This window comes from Corapipo altera, unplaced genomic scaffold, assembly GCF_003945725.1.
Source record: "Corapipo altera isolate COAL_440 unplaced genomic scaffold, ASM394572v1 65, whole genome shotgun sequence".
NCBI lineage: Eukaryota > Metazoa > Chordata > Aves > Passeriformes > Pipridae > Corapipo > Corapipo altera.
Window position 1 is genome coordinate 10776648 of NW_020884891.1, and position 25501 is coordinate 10802148.

General features: G+C 40.0%; 2 protein-coding genes across 2 annotated transcripts in view; one reads left to right on the plus strand and one right to left on the minus strand.

The window, feature by feature from the left end:
- The window catches only part of TMEM164 (transmembrane protein 164), a 32831-nt gene extending 23463 nt beyond the window's left edge, over positions 1–9368 (plus strand). Inside the window, exons 6-7 of the mRNA XM_027645208.1 lie at positions 5775–5875; positions 6285–9368. Coding sequence (XP_027501009.1) covers positions 5775–5875; positions 6285–6491 — 308 coding nt within the window. The 3' untranslated portion in view covers positions 6492–9368. The remainder of the gene's footprint in view (positions 1–5774; positions 5876–6284) is intronic.
- A 4966-nt stretch (positions 9369–14334) lies between these two features.
- AMMECR1 (Alport syndrome, mental retardation, midface hypoplasia and elliptocytosis chromosomal region gene 1) overlaps positions 14335–25501 on the minus strand; it is a 95151-nt gene continuing 83984 nt past the window's right edge. The window contains exons 5-7 of the mRNA XM_027645152.1: positions 23035–23125; positions 21245–21341; positions 14335–18773 (exon numbers count right to left, since the gene is read on the minus strand). Of these exons, the coding sequence (XP_027500953.1) occupies positions 18659–18773; positions 21245–21341; positions 23035–23125 (303 nt within the window). The 3' untranslated portion in view covers positions 14335–18658. The remainder of the gene's footprint in view (positions 18774–21244; positions 21342–23034; positions 23126–25501) is intronic.

The following is a 25501-nucleotide window of genomic DNA, read 5'->3' on the forward strand; positions in this document are numbered from 1 at the left end:
GCGCTGTGGGGTCGCGGCCGCCAGGGGGAGCTGCGCGAGCCGGGGAATTCCCGGGAATTCCAGCGGGTTTGTCCACGAGGTGCGGGCAGGGAAGGGATTCGGTGGGGTCGTGGTTTTTGGGGGGAGAAATCCTTTTTCTTGAGCTAAGTCTGACAGTAATGGCCTTGCAGATTCTGGACAGTCCTGTGGTCCGGCCCTATGTGTTTTAAGAGCTGATTTGCTGTGCACAAGTGGACAGACACAGACATCCTAAATAATTGAGTTGTTTGCTGGGAGTAGAGTCAGAATTTTCTTCTTTTAAGGCAAGTGCTATATCTTTATAAGCAACGAAGATCCAGTCTCTCTGACTCAAGTCCTAACGCCCTTTTCTTTGATGATCTGAGAGTCTTCAAAAGTGGCATCAAAAGAGAGAACTTCTTTGGCATTGTCAGAAAATCAGGAGAAGTCGATTTATTTTTTTTCCTCCCTTTTTCCCCTCTCCTGGAGAATGAATGCCTCAGTCACGCTTCAGAAGCTGGGCAGAAGCAGCTCTGTGGGGGCAGTGCAGCGTGTCTGACCTGAGGGGAAGCTGATGTAGAACACAGATACCAAGTACAGACGAAAGGATCATTTTTCCTGGTGGCTGTAAACTAGGAAAGTGCAATTAAAGCAGTGGGGGATCGAAATTTGTGCTCTCCATTGGCTGTTAGGACTTGCTCTCTAGAGTGGGGGATTACCATATTTAAAGATTTTTTTTTTTTTTTTTTTTTTTTTTTTTTTTTTAGCTGTTGCACCCTTTGTTCAGCCACTTTTCTCCTTTGTGACACTCTACCTGTATTTGGCTAGATCTATCCTTAGCTTTTTAAAGGAGTTGTAAAGCAGGCTTTGTTATATACCTTAGTAGTAATCCAGGAAAAGTATTACTTTATACTTGGATATATTTAGGTAGTAATACATCTATTTCATCTCCATCCTTGATAATGTAACAGCTCTTTCACTGAACCTCTTAACTGCTTGGAGATCTGTCGACTCTTATGTATTATTCCCCTACTCTCCTGCTGGCAGTTCCATGTTCCCATTCCAGCTTTTGTCTACCTGCTGCATCCCACGTATTAGACATAAATGTCTGGTTTGCTGTCCAGCTGTGCTTGTCCTGTGGTGCTTTGAGCAGCAGAGTGGCTGTGTGCTGTCACTCTGGCTGCAGGCTCAGTTTCTTTTGTAGTTTGATCATTCCATGACAATCCTGTTTGATGATTTAAGAGACCTGGAGAGGAAGAGGAGGGGACATGTCTGTTCTGTGACCCTCTGAGCTTTATATACTGGGCAGTTACAGTTTGTTTGAAAAATGAAATCCCTCTCTAGGAGAGGGAGAAATTTAGAGGGGCAGGTACCAGTATCTAGAAGAGCTGCTACTGTCTGAAGGAAGAGGAAGAAATCCTGCTGCTTCTTTATGGAGAATAAAAAGTGGTTCCTGAGTGGAGCAGGTAATATAAGATCCCTGTGTGAGCTGGTTGTGATGAGAGCAGCTGGCACTGAGGGGAAACAGGAGCCTCCTGGCATAAGGTAGTATTTTGAAGTCTACACATGGAGTCTGAACAGCTGTAGGGGAAACAGTGGATTTCAGGATCATCCTCTTGAGAACATTTTTTCCTGTTTTCCTCTGGATAGGAAGTTTGGTCTCTAGGCCAGCTCAATAGGCCAAACAATTAGAATTAACCCTTTGATCAAGGGAAATAAAATGAAAATAAATTTACCCTCACGTTTTTGTAGGCTTGAAAATGAGAGAACTGTAATAGTTGCTGTGAGTTTTGGTTTAAGCAGGTGGTCTTGTAATTGTGAGACTGAAGGAGAGTGTGCAGTGCTGGAAAACTCATAAAGCTCTATCAAATGTAATGGGAATGGAAACCAAGACATTAAAGAGATTATTTAAAACCTTACTAAATTAAAAAATTGTACCATATCTAGGTTCTAATTCAAACAGAGGAGTAATTTTCTCCTCCATTATGCTTTCAGAGAATTACAAAGGAAGTATCACTTTCTATTAAATTGCGCTCAAATTTTTACGAGCCTATGTATTGAGAATTTAGATAAAAATAGTGGTTCATAAGAACACTTGAACTAGCACAAGACATTGTGGGGGGAGCAGTATGAAAGAAACAGAGTCTTTGTTGCTTTTTAGATTTTTAAAGCCATGCTTCCATTTCCTAGATGGCAAAGTGAACAACTTGGCTTGTTCAAGGTCAACAAAATTTTGTTGCAGAAGCAGACAAAGAATGCCTGACTCTTTGATCTATGTGGAATCCTTCCTATCAATGCTACTGAAATATTGAAGTTTAATTTAAACTGACATATCCCCTGCCATGCTATTTCAACACAGGAGCAAATATACAGCCTACCAAGATGCCCCTGATTTGGAATGGTCTCAACTGTCTGGGCCATGACTGGTTTTGAGAATGAGATTAGTGCCAGACTGGTAGTTGGATTAAATTTTTTAAATGCTTAATGTATAAGAATTGCCCATGATCCTTAGTAAATAGAGAGTGAAACTCTCTGCTATTACCTGTTAAAATTGATTTCCTACTCAAGCAGCAGAAGCTTTTGCCAAAGCCAACACAGGCCCTTGAAACAACCCCTCAGCTGGGTCTCAGTTTTCCTGTTTGTGTGTCTCTGTTAACAGACTGTGTACTGTGGAAAGGAGACCATGCTGCTCCATTAAACAGCCATCTGCTGAATAGCAGGACTGTAGGGTAGTAAAATCTATAGTGGTTATTTATCTAATGAGAAAGGTACAGAAAATATCCCAGGTATGAATTTAAAATTAGTTTCCCAAAGCACACTTGGGAATGCAGAGCACTATGAAATGTTTTCCTGTGGAGGTCAGTGTTTCCATTTTGTCCCTTGATGGCCAAATAATTCTGCTGCTGAAAATCACACATTATTTTCAGGATTCCAAAGTCTAACAAGGGAGGATTTTTCTATTACAAAGCAAGCCTAAAAATCTGTAGGGAGCAAGAGTTGCTGATGTATGTTTTGAAGTTTTGCAACAGAGAGAGAATGTAGCGGAGTGAAATTCTTGGGTAAGGGAACCTGAACAGCTCTCCTGAGGGACCTCTGAAACATGATTCTCTGACTAGATTGAAGCTGGACATGAGAAGTCTGGGTTCAAAGCCAAATTATGCCATGGATCCTGTTGTCATCTTGAGCAATTTCCTTGGTCTTTTAATGACTGCTGTCTCCCTCCATTCTCATTTCATAGCTGGGTCCACTTGTCTGTTTTGGTGTTCGTACCCTACCTGCACTGTAAATCACTTGGATATGGAGGTCTCTCTATTTTAGATTTCCAACCACCAGGCTTTGTCAAATATTTTTGAAGTAGCACAGGCAACTGCCAACAGATAAGTTCACGTGAAACCTAATTTGGTTTAGCACTGCTCGGCCTGTTCCCAAGGAGCTGCTTTGATACCTTATTTAAATTTTATGTTGTGTTATGTATCTAGGTTAAACATGCACCTAGGACTTCAAAGACAATATAAATAAATTTTGCAAGTCAAACAATGTTTTCTTTACAGCTGAGGAAGGAGCACAAAGAGTTTCTGTAAAGCTTGACCAGGTCACCTAAAGTTGGTGCAGCCAAAAATAGAGCCATGATCTCCTGCATTCTGACAGCAAAGCTGGTTCCTCCTTCTCTTGCTCTCTCTAGTGAAAAACCATATTCAAGGTGGTGTCACATAGCTGATGTTTTCAGGCCATGGAGGTTAATGAATATTGTTGCTATTTAAGTAAAGACTCCTGTACCATTTTCTGAATAGGATGCCAGCTCTAAGCTCACACTTGCATTCCAAGAATTACTGTTGGGAATTTTTTCCTTCTACCTGTAGAGCTTAAAGCTATTCATGGAGAGTTTGCTTTTACCTTTAGATTTTACAGTTCAGACACTTCTGAACTTCACCTTCCTGCTGGGTAAGCAATCTTACAAGCTACCCTTTGCTTTCCAAGTACCTTCTGTGCTCCTGTTTATCATGGATGCACCAAGTCCCAGTTTCCTCAGTGAAACACGGTGTGCAGCCGTACCTTGGCTAATTACAGTAATACAGACTCTCATTAGAGCCAGGGAGTGACGTGTGGGGTGCAGATGTGCTGCTGTCATTCAGACATGCAATCAGTGTCTTGCTCTGGGGATTGGCAGCAGAGCACTTGTGTTCTTGTGCAGCTTCAGACAACAGCGTGTGGGTAACTTTGATTTTGTGCCATTCACAAAACGCTATTTAACCGAACTTGTTTCAGGCAGCTACTGCAAAATCAATCTGAACTGGCATGATGGGTACAAACTATGGAGGAAAACTATGCAGAAAAGAATTTTAAAAGGGCAACAGATTGAGGAGGCATTCCTCTAGAGACTTTAAACATGAAAAGGGATGCACCATTATACTGGGATGTGGTAACAGCAGTTACTTGTATTTATCTACGTACATAGGCATATTCACAGCAGCTGTGGTCTGGTGGGTTCTGTGGTCACTGAACTCTGCATGTGGAGTTATTTGAGTTCTCAGTAGCCTTGTACAGTGTATGCTGAAGTCTGTAATTACTTCCTGGTAATTAATGAATGTGCCAGCAAAGGCTGGTATCAATATTGCACTCTGTGCTGTAAGCTGTCCTTTGAGTACTGGATACACATCCCAATGTTTAATAATATCTAATGGATCAGAGAGCAGATAAAGGCAGATAAAAATTGCCAGTGTATTTTTATAATCCTCTGGAACTCTTACAGCAGCTGAGCAGTATGACATTGTGCATCTTTCTTTTGTGTTCTGAGGCTGAAGTTATTAAACTCATAAGGAAAATATTATTTTTTCCACATGTCTTACACTAAAACTTTCATGGCTGCTAGTAAGAGTCTTAAGAACTCTCTAAACTGGTTTTGTTCTCACTGTATGAAATTTGAATATTTAATTCCCAAAATAGTCATGTATCTATGGGTAGTTTTATTAGATCTGATTTCCTTGGTACATTCTAGATCAGGGAACACTGTGTTTTGTCAGTAAATAGACGAAACCTGCTTTCAGGAGGAGAGAGAAAGGTGGAAATAACATGGTATCTGCTATTTCCTTTGAAGGGAAAAAGTATTTTACAGTATCTGTGGTATCTACTGATTATAGTGTAGGTATACTACCACTGCTTGTAGTGTATACCTGAAAATATCTCCACAGCAGTTTTCATTTAAAAGCACAGCCTCTCATTGATGGATTGACTACTTTATACAGCTTTTCTCTTCCTTGGCATTATTGGTGCAAGTTCCTTTTTGATAGTTGTTAAACAACCATAAAATTAGGAAATGGCAATGCTATGCTCTAATACAGTGCTGTGAGGACCTGCTGCTGCCTAAGTCAGTTCTGTGCACGCTGAAGGCATAGTCCCTGCAAGAAGCAGCTGTTTAAGTATAAATAACCTGATTTTTGAAGACTCATTGTACACTGTGTCTTAAAATCATATAGTACTTCTGTGGTAGAAGGAAGATTGAGGTAAAAATTAATGGTGTTGGTGAAAAATAGGTAAATGTAATGAGATAACATATTGCATATTTTTACTGCTGGACCAGAAGGAGGGAAGAAGCTGTTCAGGATGCTCCAGGTAAGAATTAAAACTCTCAAATATTAATTACTGTGATGGTATTGAGTAGGTTATCAGCTCAAGCCAGATGCCCTGACATGCACAGAGCAGGAGAGAGAGGGTTATTGTTGAGTGTTTGATGGACACAGCAATGCAGCTGAATACTAATGTGTTCCTTTCTTTTCAAGGTATCTACACTCCAGAGCCACTCTGCAATTTCTGGTGGGCTCTTTTATCCACGGGGTTTATGTTTGTGTATCACTTTAGCATCTTGCAGATTCTGGGACTGGTAAGTAAGGTTAATAAATGGGTAGTTTGCAAGTACATCCAAAGTAACACCACTGACTACTTTGTTTCACAGTGTCCAGATCCACATGGATAAGAACTTGCAATGCAAATTTTTGATAAGGCTGCTTGTATGCAAATTGCATGTTCTAACAAGCACTTGTATATTGTGTCTTGCAAGTATTGGTAAAATATTTTAGTTTGGTTATGTACCTGCATAAATCCATCTATTAAATGCACAACAAAATTTGGATCTGCTTTATTTCTGGAAGCTGCCCTATTTGTGTCGAGCAAAAGCATCACCTAAACACTTTTCTGTTATTATGGTAATTTCAAAATTACCAGTTTAGGTGTCTGAATCGGTGCAAAGCAAAAATATTGTTTAATTTATAAATTTGTTGTCACTTTCTCAGGTTACAGAAGTGAATTTGAACAACATGTTGTGCCCAGCTGTCTCAGATCCTTTTTATGGGCCCTGGTATCGAGTCTGGGCGTGTGGACATCAGACTGTCATGACCATGACCCATGGGAAGCTTGTAATCCTACTGTTTTACAGTGCTGTCCCCATCTTTAAATGTAGCATGGACTTGCTCAGACTCCCAGCTAAGAAAATAGACTGAAATTTCTCCCCGTGGAGTCGTGCAGGAAGCAGAGACACCTATACTGGAAAACAAGGAGGAGGGATGAGAGGACAACGGCTTTATACTTCTCCCCACAGTTTATTGCCTCAGAAACACCTTTGTAATCAAGTGAGGGGTTTTTTTTACCTGCTGTTTCTCACTGCCTATTGCCAATGGCAAAATTAGTGGCCTTATTCTGGGAAAGGTTTGTGTTTTATACATTTTGTATAGATTACAGTAGAATCTTGCTAAGCCACCACTAAAGTTAGGCCAGGACCTGTCCACATTCCAGCAAAGAGAGTGGCAGTGCTACCTTGTTTTGACTTATTTTCCATTAAATATAAGTACAGTTCTATCATGGGATAGGAAATAATGCTGCATTGCAACACTCCAGTGATGTGAACGAACACATGCTGAACCACATCATCTTGGCTTAACTCTTAGAACCTGAATGTTCCCAAACAGCCACAGGAAACAATGTTAATCTCCCAGTTGTAAGTGCAAAGAAGTGAGGTTCTACTGTACTTTCTTTAAGCTGGTTGAAAATGTTGGGGAACAATAACTCATTCAAACAATACTTTTTTTGGTTTGTTTTTTAAATCAACTACTTAATTCTTAAGCTGCTGTGGATAAATATCCATCTAGTGAAGTCCCATCATATCTTGATGCTTTGGAGATACTTTTATTTGGCTGAATGGAAAAAAAATCATGTTGAAATAATTTCAAAAGACCATGTTATGTATAAGCCATGATAAGATAATGCATCCACTCTTCTGTCCAGACTTTGAACAAAATGTTTTTTCACTTAGCTTAGACTGGAGAAGGAGTGGAGATACAAAGTCCATTGTAAAGATCAGAGTTCTCTTTTTTTTTTTACTTAGTAGCTTTTGAAACATTCCTGCTCCGTCTACACTGCTCCTGGCTGAGTAGACTGGTTAAAAAAGGAACAAACTGAAACTGTTCTCTCCCTACAGCTCTTTTACATTCTGTGTACTGATTTTAAAATACAGGTACAAACAGGAATGTCTAATCAGTACAGGCCTCTACTGAAAAGAACATGTTCCAGTTTACTGGTAAGAATAAATCTTCTTTTGGAGAACAGGATGTAGATGGGCAGAATGATAAACGGTGAACTGTGTACCTGTTCAAATTTTGCAAGGCTAGAGGAGAAACTGTTGGGCAGAAAGATGGGAAATCCTGAGTGTGTTCTTCCAGAACTGTGAGTCTGTGTCACAGGCTGTTGGGTTTTGAGGCTGCAGGTTTTTGTTGCACAGAAGTTTGTTGCAATTTATAGATTCATTGTGTTATCAAAGCTGTGACTTGTAAGATAAACCAAAACCACCATACCTCCTTCAGCTGGATCACCTGAAGGGATGTTCTGAAGTTAGGGTACAGTCATTTATACCTCAGGAGGGAAAACTAAGGACAAGAAGTGGTTGATTTTGGGCTTTTTGTCTGTTTTCCTTAAAAAAGGAAAATTTTCATTGGCGAAGGAAGAAGCGGCTACTTCAAATATTTTTATTCTGTATGATTAAAAAAACCACACCTCAATCAGAAAAATATTGTCCCACATTGATTTACAGACTAGTTTTTGGGTTTCTTCCATGCCTTGCTCTGTGTGTTTGTATGTGTACATATATATACATATACATATACATATATATATATATACACACACATACATAAAAGAGAATAGATACATGTATGCTTACAATTTGAGAACATGCAGCATGTACCTGAACTATCCCTCAGGCATATACAGCTGGTGTGAGTTACACAGACTATGTGGCTCCTGGTGTTTTTAATTAGAATTCAACTCAGAAGATAAGCACCTGATTTAACACAGAGTTCACTGTCACTCAGTGTTGGTACATGATGAATTCCACTGTGGACTCTCCCTGCTGCATCAGGAGAGCTGGGAATATCTTCTGAAGCGTTTGTGGAGCGGGGCCTAAAGAAAGAATGTGTTGGCATTGAAGGCCTGAATCCATCTGTGGAAGATCACTGGATGAGCTGCTGAAGGGATGGAAGTTCTTGCTGGTTGTTTCAGCAGATTCAGTCCTTTGTGATGAAACACAGGATGTTGCTGGGAGATGCCAACACTGGATGTTAAAGCCTGTCCCTTATTAATATATTTCATCCCCTGTGCAGTGCTGAGCAAAATACTAATTCTTCCCAACCTGTATCATGGTTTATTTATTTACTTAAAAATTCGGCAAAATGCCTTATGTTGGATTCAATTCTGTTTAGAAGGCATATTTGGTATTACAATAGAATGATTTTAGCCACATTTTCCCAAATACTATTTAGCATTATTATTTGCTTAACTTAAAGTTTTTTGTTTTTTAAAAAAATCTTTCCTGTTTTTTAAAGAATCTTTCCTTTTTTCCCCCCTCAGAATATTGTAGTTACTAGAAACATTTCTATAGGTAGCAGTCTTTTTTTTTTCTTTTTTAAACTATTTATAGTCATATGCTTCAGGGCATTCCAAACAAGTATAAAGCAGCTGCTGTTTGCCACCACTGACTGCCTCTGGTCAATTAAAACTGCAGGAGCATTTAAATGAGCTCAGGTGTCTCACCAGTGTAGGCTCTTTGCTTGGAATGCAAAATTTGTGAGCTCTTCTGGCTGACTTAAAATTCAGTAGCAGGAATGGCAGAGCTGACATGAGGGAAATCCCTGGGCAGTTTGGCTGAAGGGATTCCTGGTGCGGTTGTACCTCTTGCACCACTGGCTGTGACAGCAGAGCCACTGAGTGGTCACTGCTGCCCTCCTTCCCACCCTGGATCAGAGCTGGCTGGTGGTCACTGGGCTGACTTGTGCTTTTCCCTGTTATGCTGGTCCAAAAAAACCTTTAAGATCATCAAACCAACCATTAACCCATGTCCCCAAATGCCACATCTTCCCATCTTTCAAATATCTCCAGAGATGGTGACTCCACCACTTCCCTGGGCAGCCTGTTTAATGCTTGGCAACCCTTTTGGTGAAGAAATTTTTCCTAATATCCAATCTAAACCTCCCTGGGTGCAACTCAAGGTTGTTTCCTCTTGTCATGTTGCTTATTTCCCGGGAGGAGAGACTGACTCCCACCTGGCTAGTGACAAAGTCCACCCTGAGCCTCCTCTTCTCCAGGCTGAGCCCACTCAGCTCCCACTCATCAGACTTGTGCTCCAGACCCTTCAGCAGCTCTGTTGCTTTGTTTTGGATGTGCTCCAGAGCCCCAATGTCTTTCCTGTAGTGACAGGCCCAAAAGTCACAATTATTCCCTCCTTCCCTGTGCCCCTTTTTGAAAGCTTTTAAAACTTAATATTTCATGTTTGGTGATGGTGAGCCACCACAAGGAACTACATCCACAGTTCCTTGAGAGAGAAGGGAGAGTAAGGCTGAGATCGAGAGTGAGGCTCCACTGAAGGGAGGGCAGGTCAGAATGGGAGCAGAAAGGCAACAAACTTTTGAAGAAACCATCATTGAACTTCACCTCCTTTACCCTTTATTCCTCATCTGTCTCTGGTATCTGTTGGGAATGTGCATCAGCCAGAGCTTGTTCCATGTGCATGCAGGATATAGGAAAGAATGGGAAAGCTTCATCTCTGTAACAGGTATTTGTTGTTTTCCCTCACAGAGGCTGATTTTTCCTTTCCCCTAAAGGTTTCTTTTATAGGCACTTACACTATACAGATGATTTCTTTGGTTGCTTTTATGCTTATTTATGCTGGAAATGAAAGAACAAAACCCTCCTGCTGCTCCTGGGAGGTAACTGCTTTCTCTGCTGGGGTATTACGCACACAATCTATGTCAAGATAACTTGAAGCTGTTGCTCGGTACCTGGTGCTGAGATTTTACAGAGCTGCAGTGCCACGTGCTAGTGAAAGGGTTGTCCTGGTCCTCCTGGCCAGGTGTGCCCCAGTCCTTTGTGGTGGCACTCACAGTTATGGCAACACTGGCAATAGGTGGGGGCAGGAGTTGTGCTGGACAGCCACACCCGCTATTCCCCATGGCTGAAGCTGAGTGTAAAATCTCACCCCAAAGTGGGCTCATTTACTGTCCAAGAGCAAGTTGGGCACAATCCCAGAAAAAAACCCCTTGTGCAGTGTCGCTGCCTGGCCTTCACAGAGACACTGGTATGTATTAAGGGGTCTGAACAGAGCCCTCTAATTTTTAGTACTGTAGGCACTTCAAAAGAAACAAGGAGCAAGGAAACTGCTCCTGCTGCCACCAAGTGGCTACATTTCCCTCCAAGTGTACCCATAAATGGTGCATTATTAACTTTAATAAACTTGTTTATTGATGGGTTTGTTTATCCAACCCTCCAAAGCACAGAAGGGAACCAGTATCATTTCTGCACCCACTACCTTGTGCCACAGCTTTAGCTGTCCAGGACCCCTGCAGTGCTATTTTTCCAAGGACTCAGACACTGTTCAGTGTCTGAGCTTTATCTATTCATTTATTCATTTAGCTTCTTGCTATTTAAGCACCAAAGGAGAATTTGCGTCTTGTTTCTTTTGAAGGGTGAAAATGAACCGTGCGTGTATAAACTGATGAAAAGCCAGTCTATGAACACGCACCTGGAGCTGGTTTTGGTTCAGCTTCTTACAGTTCAAAAATGCTGCTTATAAGCAAAGCCTACGTGTGCTTGAGCAGCTGCTGCCTTGCCGAACTTGGGAGACAGGAAAAGTCAGTCCATTTGCAAATCTTGAGGTGAGAGAGTACCTAATTGTAATTTCTCTTCCTGGCCACAATCAGGGTTTTGATATTTGTGTATATTTGATATAATTTTGTAAAGCCCAATTGTATTTTCCTTTCAGAAATGGTATTTGCAACTGTTAAATGACTGTACTTTTGTGTCCTAAGTCATGCATCTAAACCAGAAGCACTTGTTTTTCTATGCATCCATAGCTAATGGAAAATAGAGTTGTGCTGTTTTCTTGTGTTGCAATTGTTTCACTCGAGGTGGATTCTTAGGAATGAAATTAGTTCTAATTGTTAACAAAGCTCTGAAAAGGCCAAAAGCCAGGAAGGGGGCCCATGTCAGCCCAGGTAGGAGGTGCAAGGTTTCTGCAGGCAGACAGGTCAGCTTTGATGTTTTCAGTTTTATGGCGACAAGACTCATAAGGAATCTGTTGATTTTGTGATCTCGTACTCTAAGTGATATTGCTGTAAATCTGTCTTGCAGCTGTTGGTGTAACTTAGTCAAAACCAAGCTGTTTCATAAATAATTTTATTTTTCTTCAGGGTCAATTTTGTACTTTTTTTAAATTATTTCTGCATTTACTGAGTCATTATCCCAATGCTGCAGAGAACGCAGCAGGCAGACCAGTGAGCACTCCCTGCTCTCCCCATCCATGCTGTGCCAGGGGGCTGGAGCTGGGCTGGACCACAAAGGGGTCTTTGGAAACTTGCAGATCTGGTTACCCCACCCTCCAGTTCCAGCACAGCGTTATCCAGGCACAGAATGGTTTGGCAAGGGCAAGGGTGGACGTGGATGGGCTCAACTGCCACAAATGCTGTTAGTTCTGAATAATTTGTAAGAGTGTTATGAATTTTGTAAACTTTTTAATGTGCTAAACCTTGGTTATGAGGTAACTTTACAAATACGGGGTAATTTGTGTACTTGTTTTTGTATTTTGGTCTGATGATGGGATTTTTTTTGTTGTTGTGCCCTAAGTACAGATCATTGGGCAAATAGTTGTTAAACCTTTGAATTAAAACAAATAAATGCATTTTAATGGATACTGGACAGTTTTGTTATCATTCTAATTGTGCCAGGCCTGGAGTTTGTCTTGCTTAAGACTTTTTATAATTAGGTAAGAAAACCAAAATTGCCTTTCCACTTCAGTTTGTAACATTAACAGTCAAGAGTCACAGAGGCACTAAATATTAGCTAATTATAAGTCAGGACAAAATACAGAGGTTTCTGTCTGAAACAGTCTGTACTGCCTGATGTCATCCATTTGCACACAGCAGTTCCTGGGAGAACAATGGTTACTGGGCTTTCTGAAAGTTTTAAGCAGTTCAGTATGACCTGTACCTGCTACCTGCCAGTCAACACCAGCCCGAGTTTGCTGGCAGAGCTCACTGTGGGACATAAATCCTTTAATCACTGTTTAAATATTTCCTGTCCTTGTCTTTCAGGTAAAGAGCTCAGGAAAGAGTGTTACAGTACCATGAAGCTTCCTCCACTGTTCCTACCCCAGCTTTGGCAGTGTCTTATAGTTCCCATTTCATGGCACTTTAGTAGAAGGTGGGAGAACATTTACAGAAGTTTTCAGCTCAAAACTTTGTTCAGAAAGCTGCTGCAGTAGCTGCAGTACTGTACTTGGACAGGCCCACACCAGAGGTGATGGCAAAGCAGTTTTAATGCACTTCAGAAACGCTTCTGGCTGTAACTGATATTATTGCAATCTAGATAAATGTATTCTTGTCACCCAGTATAGCTCAGACAAGCAGGTTATTTCCTTGTGTGAGGTTCCTGGCAAATACTGTTCCTGGAAAAAGAACACACTGGATATGCCCACCTGTATAATTATATATGCATCTTAGAGGTTTTAATTTTTCAGGCAGCTGGGGAACAGAATCAATTATCCAGCTTAATTTCTCTGGAACAGTATAAACCCTGATATAACAGCTTTAAGTAGAAATCCAGTGTGGTGCTGTACAGCAGCCTGAGATGAACCAAGAAAGCAATTTCCCTTTTCAGGCACTGCTAATTATTCTCAACAGCTCTCTATAACTAACTGGAAATCAGCCTTTCATTGTTTAGTACCACCAAATACATAAGAATAAGCAAGTTTCCATCTCTGAACCAGCCTCAATATTACTCTGTTAGTTTGATTTTTTTAATAGCATGATAAGGGCAGAGTTGGCTAAAGTGGTGAGAAGAGTGGGAAACTCTGGGTAGGAAGTGATAACTAGCTCTACATTTCAATGGCCTGAGGGTTTTAGGAAAGTTTTATGCAGTTCAGACTAGTGATACCAAAGCTGTGACATATAAAACCAGCAATGGAAGCTATTTACTCGGGCAGGTCTGGAGCAAGTGGAGCAATGGCTGCATCAGTCTTCAACATCCAAAGGTTACATGGATCCCACTGGTTTGTTTTCAAAGACTTTGCATCTACAGCCAGCAGAGCTATGAATATTGCATTAGGCACAGGCAAACAAACCCCTTCTAAAATCAGACCTGAGTTCCAGGGAGATGGAATGCTTTGTCTCAGGAATTATCCTAGAGAGGACTCAGCAGAAAGTGTCTCTCAGTGCACCAAGAATTTGGCTCAGGGAACAAAGTTCTCCAACGGGGTTTTGCCTCTCTGGGTACTTTCCTTTGCCATCAGCTGGACTGGGGCTTTGACAGAGATTCTTTGATACACATTTTGCAACAATATTGTGCTGACTAATCTGTCTGTAAGTGGTGTAGGCCATGTACTGGTTACACCAGTACAACTGGTTCTGTGAGCAAGTTTTGCTTAAAAAGACTGAAACCACTTCCTTGTCTCACAGGAAGTAGCTCAGGTCTGGACAGAATTCCATGTGTAAACTTCAACATAAAAAGTATAAAACTGAACTGGTAATTGATATAAATACCAATAAATATGCTGGTATAAATAATAACTGATGTAACTAATATAAATGATTTAACTTGGAGTGTTGAGTGACTCCCTTCTGAATTAGTCTGAAAGCTGCAGGTACCCCAGTCTGCTCCTACAGCAGACAAAAGGGAAAGACAGTTAATGCCAGGAAACTATTTCTAACACACCATTAGCCTTTAACATTAACACCAGGTACAAATGCTTAAATAAAAACATTGACCAAGCCACACAATTAAGCAGAGAGACATAAAAAGAAATGGTGATTCTTTTTCCTTATTTTATTGGGTAAATGATTTAAAAGGTAATAACAATAGTGTTAAAACTACTACAATATCTTTCCACAGCCATATCTCACAGACCCACAGATAACCTTCTAGCATTTTTTTTTTCTTTTTCCTCATTTTTCTCTTTTTAAGCCGTACTTATATTAAATGCCCATTTCAACAGTTTCTTCACACTAATAGCAATTAAATGTGGAAGGAAGGAGGATCTAGTTATAAAGGAAGGGGGTTCAGGTAATCTGTGATATTATTGTAATCAATCAAGTTGCTAAGGAAGGAAGGAAAAGAGCGAGGCCTTACAAGCTACTCCAGGTAGCTCTAAGCCCAGTGTGTGTCACCATGGCATTGAAGATAACTCAAGATGCTGGTGAACAATTTAAAGTAATTTCTTTTTTTTTTTTTTTTTTTGTAACATATAAAACGCTAAAATAACTTAGAAACTAGATCCAAATATCTTGAAAAGAATCAACTTTGATATACAAAAACAGTCATAAGTTGTTACAAAAGTTTCAAACAAAAGTTTGTTTTCTCAGTGCGTTTATGTACCAGCGCAATTACTGGGTCCAGAGCAAAGAAAGAGGTTTTTCTTTTTTATTTTTTTCTTTAACAGTAATAAAAAAATGAGGAAAACATATCTTTGTATATAAAGAATCATTGCTGGTCTTAAGAATAAATGTAACCAGAAACCCTTAAATCTGAGAGGCACACTTTGGGTTTCTCTTTTTTTTTTTTTTTTTTAACTTTTTTTTTTTTTTAACATAAAAGGAAAGTCACCAGTTTATTTAAATGGAGGAGATATTCAGACTCCCCAAATAAACTTAATTAACATCACTAGCAAAAATCAGTTAGAAACTGTACAAAAATAAAAAAGTTAACACATTTAATCCTGCAGGGATTTTGTAAGGACTGGAAGGCAGGCTTTAGGAGCAGCATTTGGGCATGGCTGGAGGCTTCTTTGGTTCGATCTAACACACATAAGAGATGTAACCTACTCCAGACAACAATTTTAAAAACCCGCACATTTGAAGACAAGTAGAGGTCCGTATACAAACGCCAGGTGTGCCAGTGGCTGTGCCACCCTCGGCTCCAGAGTGTCTCTGAGGTCAGGACCGGGCTGTGCCCTCCCTGCCGTGGCAGCAGCGCGGGGATGGGGCCTCAGAGCTGCGGCGGCAGCGGGAAGGCCACTTGAAGCATCACTGAGTAACAGCTTCACGTCAAGTCTACGGTTTGGTTGTCTATCTCAGTTTACAGAACAGGGTTTTTAGGAACGTTAAGCAAGAGAATGAAAAAAAGCCCCCAACAACCTCCTTAATGGAATAAGGCAAACTGAGTAGTGCTCATTAAAAAAATCAGCATTTCAACTTAACAAACAGTGAAATATAAGCTATTTGGTTGTACCTTAACTTCTATAAAGTACCCCAAATGAAAAACAAATCTGTAACTAACCCCAACAATACAACTAAAAGGTACTTAAACATAATTCCAAGGGAATGACATTTGTGAGAGCAATTGTTGATCAGCTTTTAGCAAACAGACCTATTCTGTGCCAGTGCATGTCACAGTGAGCTGCATGTTTGGTACAAAGAAACCCACAATTACACAGAAACAATCTGCAGCAGTTTCAGCACTGTGTGCTGAGGAGGTAGGTGCCCTAGAAACACTGTAGGTAGACTGATTATTCCAATCTTTGAGAAAAATATCATACAATCTGATTGACCACAGACTCTGTAACAGTTTTTTAATTAGTGATACAAAACTCTGGTCCAGAAGGGTCTGGCATGAGCTCGGTTCAAAAGCACACCTTTACAGTTTGTATAACACCCTTTAACTATATTTTTAAGCAACAGCTACTAAGAGATAGACAAAAATGCATTGTGCATTATGCTGTATACAAAAAGGAGACAAAACTATCCTTTTCTCCCCCAAGCCATGGTGGGAAGTATTGCTGACCTTGTCCTTAAAAACCTGCAGGATTGTTTATTCATCAGTATATCATTATTACACTGGTAAGAAATTCTGTATAACATCTGCATATATCGAAGATTTTTTAAAAAATCTGATATGATTTTAGATCCGCATGACCAGTCACGTGACCTTCTTGAGGTTGATTAGCACCTTTCAATACATATATATTTTTATATATAATAGATCTTTTTAAAAAACTTCTAACAATGAGCTCCTGCAGAAGCACGAGCGAGCTGTAACGAGATGACAGATAAAGATGGGGTCGGATGACTTTTTTTTTTTGCAGCAGAATGATTCAGTTTGTGCTCAGGTTCCCTATAAGGGCAAGAAAAAAAACCAACACAACTCTATCAGGTAGCCACTTGTTCACATTTCCACTTGAAGACTAATTCATCTAAAAGTGATCCCCAAGTAGAAACAAGACAACAGTATCATCCAAAATAGCCTCTGTATAAACATCTACTAATTTTTGCAGCTTCTGGCTGGCATCTCTTGGCTCCTGAAATTTCAGGCCCTCCGCTTATAAATTAAGGCATCGCAACTGAAAATGGTAATATTTGGACATAAATGCTGTGGATGAAGGAATATCAGAGACCTCCTACAAGAACCTCCATAGAAATTAAGTGGCAGAGCTAACCTCGCATAAGGGATGAGCATAATTTATCTTTATCTGGTTTTGAAACCCTATTGAAACATCTTTACAGTTAGTCCAATTTTTTTTTATAACAACTGAATTTTAATGGATTTCATCTACTTGAATTTTGTATCTCTATATATTTACAAACATTCATTATTCAAAATAACTGGAATTTCTGCTTACTGTGGTTTACTAACACATATTAGGAAGGTCTTTTCTGTAACAGACGGCCTGTGCTGTCCCCTAGAACACGCACTGAGCTGCAACAGGCAGCAGTGGGAGTTCTGCAGGCACAGGAGGAAGGAGTGAGCTCCTGCCATCGACTGGGCTTGCAAATATACCACACATACCTTTTACTAAATCCTATTTTTACAGCAGGAAAAAGTTTCAATCAGTTTTCTTTCTTCTACTGTGTGGAGGGGTATCAGAATTATTACACAGTACTTACAGCTCTCAAGCACTATTCCTGCAATAGATGAAAACATGTAACATTATGGCATACTTGTCCTGGCTGTCTCACAACAGTCTTTTTTTCTTTTCTTAAACAACAGTTAACTTGATTGAACTATTCATGACTTGAAAAAACTCAACAAGTTCAAGTGCAGATGAAAGAACAAAATTGGGATTTCTCTTTTCCAAAATAAGTTCACTATTAAAAAAAAAAATAATCTCACTTTAAAGAAAAAAAAATGTCCAAACCCCTGATGCCATAGCAGCTTCAACAGGGTTTGCTAGAATGTCTGGAGTACTTGCTATATGTTTCCTATGAATTTCATATATAAGTATATAGTTATGTTATAGTCAAAGGCACTAAAATCTAAATCCATTTTCTTCCTAATATGACATCTGCTACTCGTCAATCTGTTTTTAGAAAACAAATGTCACTCCTAATTTGAGTCATCAGAAAGGCATCATCTCATTACAAATGCATTATAATGACGAGTCTTGACAGGGCCGAGTTGCCCATGATTCCCAGCACAGAATGGGAGACAAAGGGGTCTGGGAGCCTGCTGGATTATGTCATCATGCCCTACCAATTAGGCCACTTGATTCTGAAAATGCTGCCACGTTAACATCACCTCTCATTGTACACGTAATTGCTTCTCTTCATCCAAAAAAACCCATTCTGTGTGTCAGCCTTGGCGTTCCGGCTGCATGTGCTGGATCTGAAGATCATGTACAAAGCTACGTGGAATCTTTACTGTGAGGGTGAGATATTGTACACACGTTATTAAGAATGTTATGAAAATGCAATTCATTGTCTCCTTTAATACCTGAATCTGATATGTTTCGTTCCCTGTCACACCTATTAATGCATAAGCCATGATGCCTTTTTGCTAAGCAAAGCATCCCTAACTGCAATCCTTAAACTCTTCCTTCCATCCACAGTCACAGAAAGCCTTGATTGATATAATTCAATGTTAATGAAGTAGAAATTTAAATTTTCATACAAAACCCAAGGGTATATGCTGCAAAAAAATCTGCAGTGAATAGATAATAAAAAAGTATGGGATCTTTGTAGTAATGCAGTTTTCCCTCCCGTTGCCATGATGAGCTGAACCAACTAAGGAGCCTCAACATGGCAACGGAAACTATCATCATAAAATGGTACAGTAATAGAGATAGCTAGACCAAGAAGGGGCAGGGTCTCCTGGGAAGAGGTCTGCAGAGAGGTCCAGTGACTGGTCATGCGGCTCAGTGTCAGGAATAATGGTTGTATGGTGGAAGGGGGTGCCCAATACCATTCTGGAAGTGATGATGCTGACGATGGGCAAGGTACTCTGTGTAGCTCATCGTCATCTTCTCACTGCGGTACCTGGAAAAGAGCAAAGAAGCCAATTCAGGAACTGTTACCAGGAAGGTGCAAGCAGCACTAGAAATGCTACACTGATGGTTTGTTTAGAGATAACAACTCCATACTTCTGATACTGGGAGTAGGACTGACTTCAGCTGCACAAGGGCAGGGAAGGAACTGCCACAATGGTCAGGGTCATTCCTGAATCACATCACAAATCACAACATAAGTGCTCATAAGAAATATTTTAAACAAACAGAACTGTTAAAAATGGTTGCCTATTGTGTTGCTCGATGTAGAGGGAACAGAAACCCATGACTGTACTAACCACCCTTCTTAAAAATGGAACATGTGCAAATTTCCACTCAACCAGGACCTCTCCTGACTTCCAAGACAGTTGAAAAATAATGGAGAGAGATCCCACCAGAACACTGGCCAGTTCTATGTAACTAAAAGCAGAATCCAGGCCCTGGCATCAAATAATTTGGATAAACTTGCATCAGTATTGTTTGACAACAAGGAACATGATTTAACCAACCACCACTGGGCCTTGCTGAGGGCATCAGCTGCAGCTGTTCTGGAATCGGTGGGGACAGAACGCAGCACCCGGTGGGAGAGCTGGGCTGGGAGTGGAATCCCCACACTTCAGAACCAACCAGGGGACCTCTGCACAGCTCAGCAGATGGAAGAGAATCTGTCCCTCTGCATTCCAGACCCCTGCAACTGGTACAGGTCCTTGGATGGTACTGTTATTTAATTCCCTCTTTCAAAATATGGCCATAATTGCTGGGTATTAACTTGAAGTGAAGATAGTGACAGATTAGTTTTGGTCAGCCTAAAGCTTTCTTCACACACAGGACATTTACTTTAATTTACAGACTTAAAAAAGAAGTTAGAAGCCCTTATTCCACTCTTCCAGTAGATATTTTTGTCTATGACAATAAGTTATTACAATGAGGTTCTCAAACAGGTTGTTTAATGCTGGGAAACAATTACTGTTTTAATATTACTGTCTCTAACCTGTCAGCAGAAGCTGAGGTTTAAGGCAAGTACAACAGACAGTCAAAAAAAATACTTCTTCTGAACATCAAAAATTATAGTTTGTTCATTCCACTTATTAGGCCACTGATTTTGGTAGTAGTTTCATTGTTGTGAACTGAAATACAGTAAACACATGGCTTTTGGTGGTTTCTTTTGGTGGGGGGGGTGTGAGTTTTTGGGTGGTTTTTGTTTGTTTTGTGCTCCCATGCTGTTGCTCCAAACAAAATCATGTAGCAAGAAGAATTACAGAATTTTTGTTTCTTGGAAAAATATATTCCTTATTTACTAAGGTGCACAGAAATTGTCATTGGTGAATTATAGCATTGTTACTCTTGCCCTCAGCTATCTCCAGATAGCTTCTGTTCTTTCTGAACAGAAGATAACAAGGTATGCAGCTGAAATAAATTAAAAGGAAATTGGGGTTCTGCATTTGGAAATGTGGCTGGATTCTGTAAATCCTTCCTCCCTATTTTTACCTTCAGAATAGCATGTTTTCCTTACTCAGAGCTACTCCAAAATAATTAGATTCCTACAAGAATCCAGAATTCTGAACAGTCATTGAGACACAAAATCTTTATCTCCCTGAAGTGTACAGATGATCAAGAATTCCTTATAACGGAAGATTTTAAAAATTCCTATTTCTCCACACATAACTAGGTAACTAAAGTTCAGCAGTCATTTTACACTGCAAGCTTATACAAATAAAGAGCTTTAGAGCCATTCTTATAGACATTCAATCCTGCACCCTTCACCACGTAGCTACAGTATTATGGGCAGAGTATCTGCTGCTAATTCTAAAACAGTTTGGCTCCCACAAAGCCCTCAAGACCACATTTTATTAAATTAGCAAAATCAAACTAAACTAGCATGAAACAAAATATTAAATTCTTGTCCTCACTTCTGAGAATACCCTGACATAGTTTCACTGGTACACTGGCTGTCAAAGCCATGGTTTGCATGTCTCACACCTTAAGATCAGGGAAACCTGTACTCCACGGGGGGATAAAAGAGACTCAAAACTTTCTCTGAAAATCCAGGAGTACCAAGAGGCCTCTGTAATGTACAGCAGCAGCCCCACTACACACCATCTGCCCAAATACAGCCTTACAAGGGCAAGTAATCCCTGTTAACCACAGCCCTGACCACCCACTACAGCCAAGGAACACACTGGGAAAGCACTGCTGGGAACGTGCAGAGCTAAACGCAATCTGCAGGTACCCTGATTTATACGTGCCCTGGTACTGAACAGCTGCCTCTTCTTGCTTAGTGCCACTAATCCCTGTGCCAGGCATAGAGATCCTCCAAAGTCCGTACTGCTCTTGTGAAAACAAAGAGATCATTAATGATATACACAGGAAAGGTTACTGTTACCATCTGTGAGGAGCACTTACCAGGAATGAACACTCACAGCATTACAAAACAGGACTAAGGTGTGGATTCCCGGGGCGTACCTGGTTAGCTTTATTGTTTTCCTGAACTCATTAGTAATCGGAGCTTTGTAGCCTCCTTTCCTCAATAGGGAATCTATGGTTTGAATGTGGTCCCATCCTGTTGAATTTTACAGTAGCAAAAATTAGTGAGAAATCCAGCAATAAGAACAGATGTTGCAAAAACACAGAACGGGGTGTGGTGCTGTTAAGGACAGAGGCCCTGCTGACGTTCGGGAGAGACCAGAACGTTCTTCCCTACTTCAGAACAGCTGAAGGATACACGACATATAGGACTGCTTCACACACACAGTTCATTCTACAAACAAAATGTATTTTTTATATATGATTTTATAGTTGAAATATTCTAAAAGTGAAGCCACTCTACCCAGTCATAGACTGGGGGTGAGAGACAAAATTTAAGTTCTCCCAAACGTTTAGGTATGATCATGTATCACAGTCACTTTATAAACTATAAATGGCTATGGCAGTATGGAAAATTAAATTTTGGTATAAAGTCAAACTGAAAAGAATTATTAGTTGAACATGTGCAGAGAATTCCAGAGATCAGAATTTCTTCATAAATATCACTTAGATTTACAGCGATATGTGTAGTTTTAGAACTACTATATATTACATTATAGGTGTCTGGGTAATAGAAGAAGTGATGGATTAAAAATAAAGAATCATTACTGTTCTGAATAAAATCTTTACACTATTCAAAACTCCTACTTGTTGATTTTAGAAAGCCTAATATTTTAAGTAGCTGTTAGACATGCTGTTTCCAAAAGATGCAATACATTAGTCACACTGTTACATTAGAAAATTCAAAAAACCCCAGTAGTTTTGGGTACATACAAAATACAAATGGGTAGTTTTGGAGACTTAAAGAGTCAGATTGTAATGCATGATCTACTAAAATTATTTAGAAATTTAAACACATCCCTCCTCCTGCCCCCCCCCCTTCCAAATTTAAAAAAAAAAGCCTGGAACAACTCTAGACTTTTAAGCAACTATTTGGAAAGAGAATTATCAATTAAAGATGATCCTCAGTAAAGGTATCAGCAAAACCCTTTGAGGACAAGCAAATATAAAAATATAAAAAGGAAAGAGAGGAAGAAAAAAAGCAGCAATGCAAAATGTAAAAGATTGAGACAGACTGAAACACATCATCAACCTTTGCATCAGAGCTGCTTGGCCGAAAAGATGGTCCAAAAGATGATTATTCAACAAAATCTACTCTAGCTTTTTAAATTCACAAACTTAAGGCTGTGCCTCTATTAAAAGGGAATTTCACCGTCATTACTTTGGACCTTCAAATTGAAAATAATTCTCTTCCATCCATCAAAAACCCTGGGAAGTCAGTGTTTGTAAGAGGAGTTAAGTACTAGCAAAAAGTACCCAACTGAAAAGCAACTTGATCTTTGGGAATTCAGGAATAAATCAGCTGTTAGGATAATTGCCCAGGCATCCCATCACTTAGCAGAGCTTCTGCATGTCCCTAATATCACAGACTAACAACTATACAGCTTTTAACAACTGTTAGCCTGGCTGAAAGCACTCTATCACCCCTCCATATTTTATTTTCCTACAGCTATGCTGCATTTACGACTGGCTCAAAAAACAGCTACAGTTTACTGAATCCCTACAGGGGACTGACACAGGCATGTAACTGGCATTTTATATAAGAGTCTTCTTACAATTAAGTATTGCTCCATCATCTGACATCAGTGCAAGGTCAAATATTGCATTTCAGATTTATAGGTATGTTTAAATTCTTCACCAGATCATATGAAATAAAGTGCAACAATGACCTTGCTCCTTCGCAACCTCCGGTAAGTAGGTGGCCGTGCGCTTTGATCCTTTCTCGTTGATGAATTCTATTCTAATGCCATGTACACCCACCTGCAAGAAATCAGCAGCTTTATTAGTACATTGCCAGAAAAAAGGTACAGATTTCTAACATGATAAGACCCAAAACATGAACCTTTCAGTGGTCAATACCATTTTGCAGAGTTTCAGGAGGTGGCACCGCAGCGGGTATGACCTTTTTGGGGGGTGTTCACCTCACAGCCACGTAAGCTCAGCAGTGGCACAGGGATGTTCCTCCACTCCAACACCATGGAGCTTCCTTCACTCCTGGGCTGCAGGAAAACCAGCTGAGGTGCAAAAGTCCTTCTGCCTCCAAGTTTACTGTCTCCTCTGACACTGTCAGCAATGTTGCTGCCAATAAAATCACCTGGTCACCAGCTACAATCTGCACACAACTAAACAGCTGCCATATCCAATGAGGCTTCACTTAACAGCATTTATTTAGTTCAAAAGCAACAACTGAACGATCACAGATTTGTGACACTATGAACTCAAGCCTGGAGCCTTCAAAATTTCTGCTAACATATGACAAGACAAAGGAAATATTCCAAAGTACTCAGCCTCAAACTCCTATTTCCATGCTACTAAGTATTGTAGCATGGCAAAATGCCAGCATGGAAACCAAGATTACCAGTACCAAAGAGCTGGATGGAGATAAAAGTCGAAATGCCAAAAAAATTTAAAACCAAAATAGAATAAAGGCTAGGCACACCTTTCCAGGGCATTTTTAAGCCCCTCTGTTTCCAAGGTACAATAATTCTGTGGAGAGTACCTGTGCTGAGCTCAGGAATGCCATAAAAGATATTCCAATGCCAGAAAGTTTTCAGTTGCTTTTGCATTTTGTGCATAAACACAAAGCATTAGTAGATGGACATTTTTATTTTCATGCCCACACAATCAAGATGTTATTTCCATTTAAATCCAAGTTCCCAACATTGTATGAGAAAATGAATAGTTGATGTTTAACAGGAATCATGTTATTTGGTGTGGCACTTCCTTGTGAACACAAAATTAAACAAAAAATGCTGTAACATTTTTTCCAGAGACAACTTATTTCACTCTAACTGCGTGGCAGTCAAGAAACAAATAAGACATATTTACAAAGCTCTACCACTTCTTCAATTATCTTATTTGCTTATATTAAGACTTTATTTTTTAATCTTTTCCTTCTTTATATATGATATAAGCATGAAGAAATGGTTGGAAGAGTCTCTTGTGGCTGGTCATGCCCTCAAAGAGTTTCCCTAGGAATTGACCATGGTTTATAAACAGGAAAAATGAAACTTCACAGTGAATTGAACTTGTTGGTCTCAAATTTTAACATGGAATTTCATTACCAAACACTCCTAAACCCCAGCTTTCCTAACACGGATATCTAATTGCCAGAGAGATCAAATCTGTATACTCAGATGAAGTAATTATGAACCCAAAGGGCCTGAAAGTAAAATAAAACAGTGTTAGAAACTGAAATGAGCCTACTGAGTTTATTCCAAAATCGGTATGTTTTTGCAGCTGATGATGTTTTTCACTGTCTATATTTAGTTGCCTAAGCACTAAGATTAAATATTTCCAGATTTTGCACACCTTCAAATCCTGCAGAATATGAGATTCTAAATGCTACACAAATCTTTTGTGTAACAGTGACCCCATAGGATTCACCAGCAACTAAGCAGGAGCACTAGGGATATATTAAGTATGATGCAACATTCAAACTGTATCACTGCTCGGGATGGTTCTCACCAACCATCATCTTAATGGAGTTTTAGGCCCACGCCTGTAGAAAAAATGGATGTACAGCAGAATGAACAACTGCACCCACAGTTGGGAAAATTTCCTAAGATTCTGTGGAACATGGATTCCAACTGTGTCACTGAGCAGGACTTTCAGTCCAGTACAAATGGCTTTTCATTGTTCAGCTCCAGTTAAATCAAAACCAGGCTTGAGTTAAATAAATGAAAGCCACACACAAGCGAAATAAGAATGATCCACACTAAGACTGGAATGGGCACAGTTTGGAATTTATTTTGACTTTGAGAGATCAGTGTTCCCACAGTAACGAAAACTTCTGTGAGATTTTCCAAAACATCCCTCTCTGAGATGGGAAGGTAAGGGCTGGGTCTGTGTTTGGAAGGCATTGACTGTAACTGTCATTCCTCCCAGGACCAGTGAACACCTTCACACACAGCCTTGGGGCTGCTTCCCAAACTAAAAATACTGATACACTACTGGCAACATTTTGTAGAACAACAACATCTGTCTGTGCAGTTCAGAAAAACAAACCAATCTTCTGCAGATGGAGTTTGAGTTCTGTCTCATCTGGTACCACTGATTAGGGAAATTACTACCTACAGGTATCCTCCAGAGCTGCACAACCACCACGCGATTGTGTTTCAGCCTCCCACGTGGGTA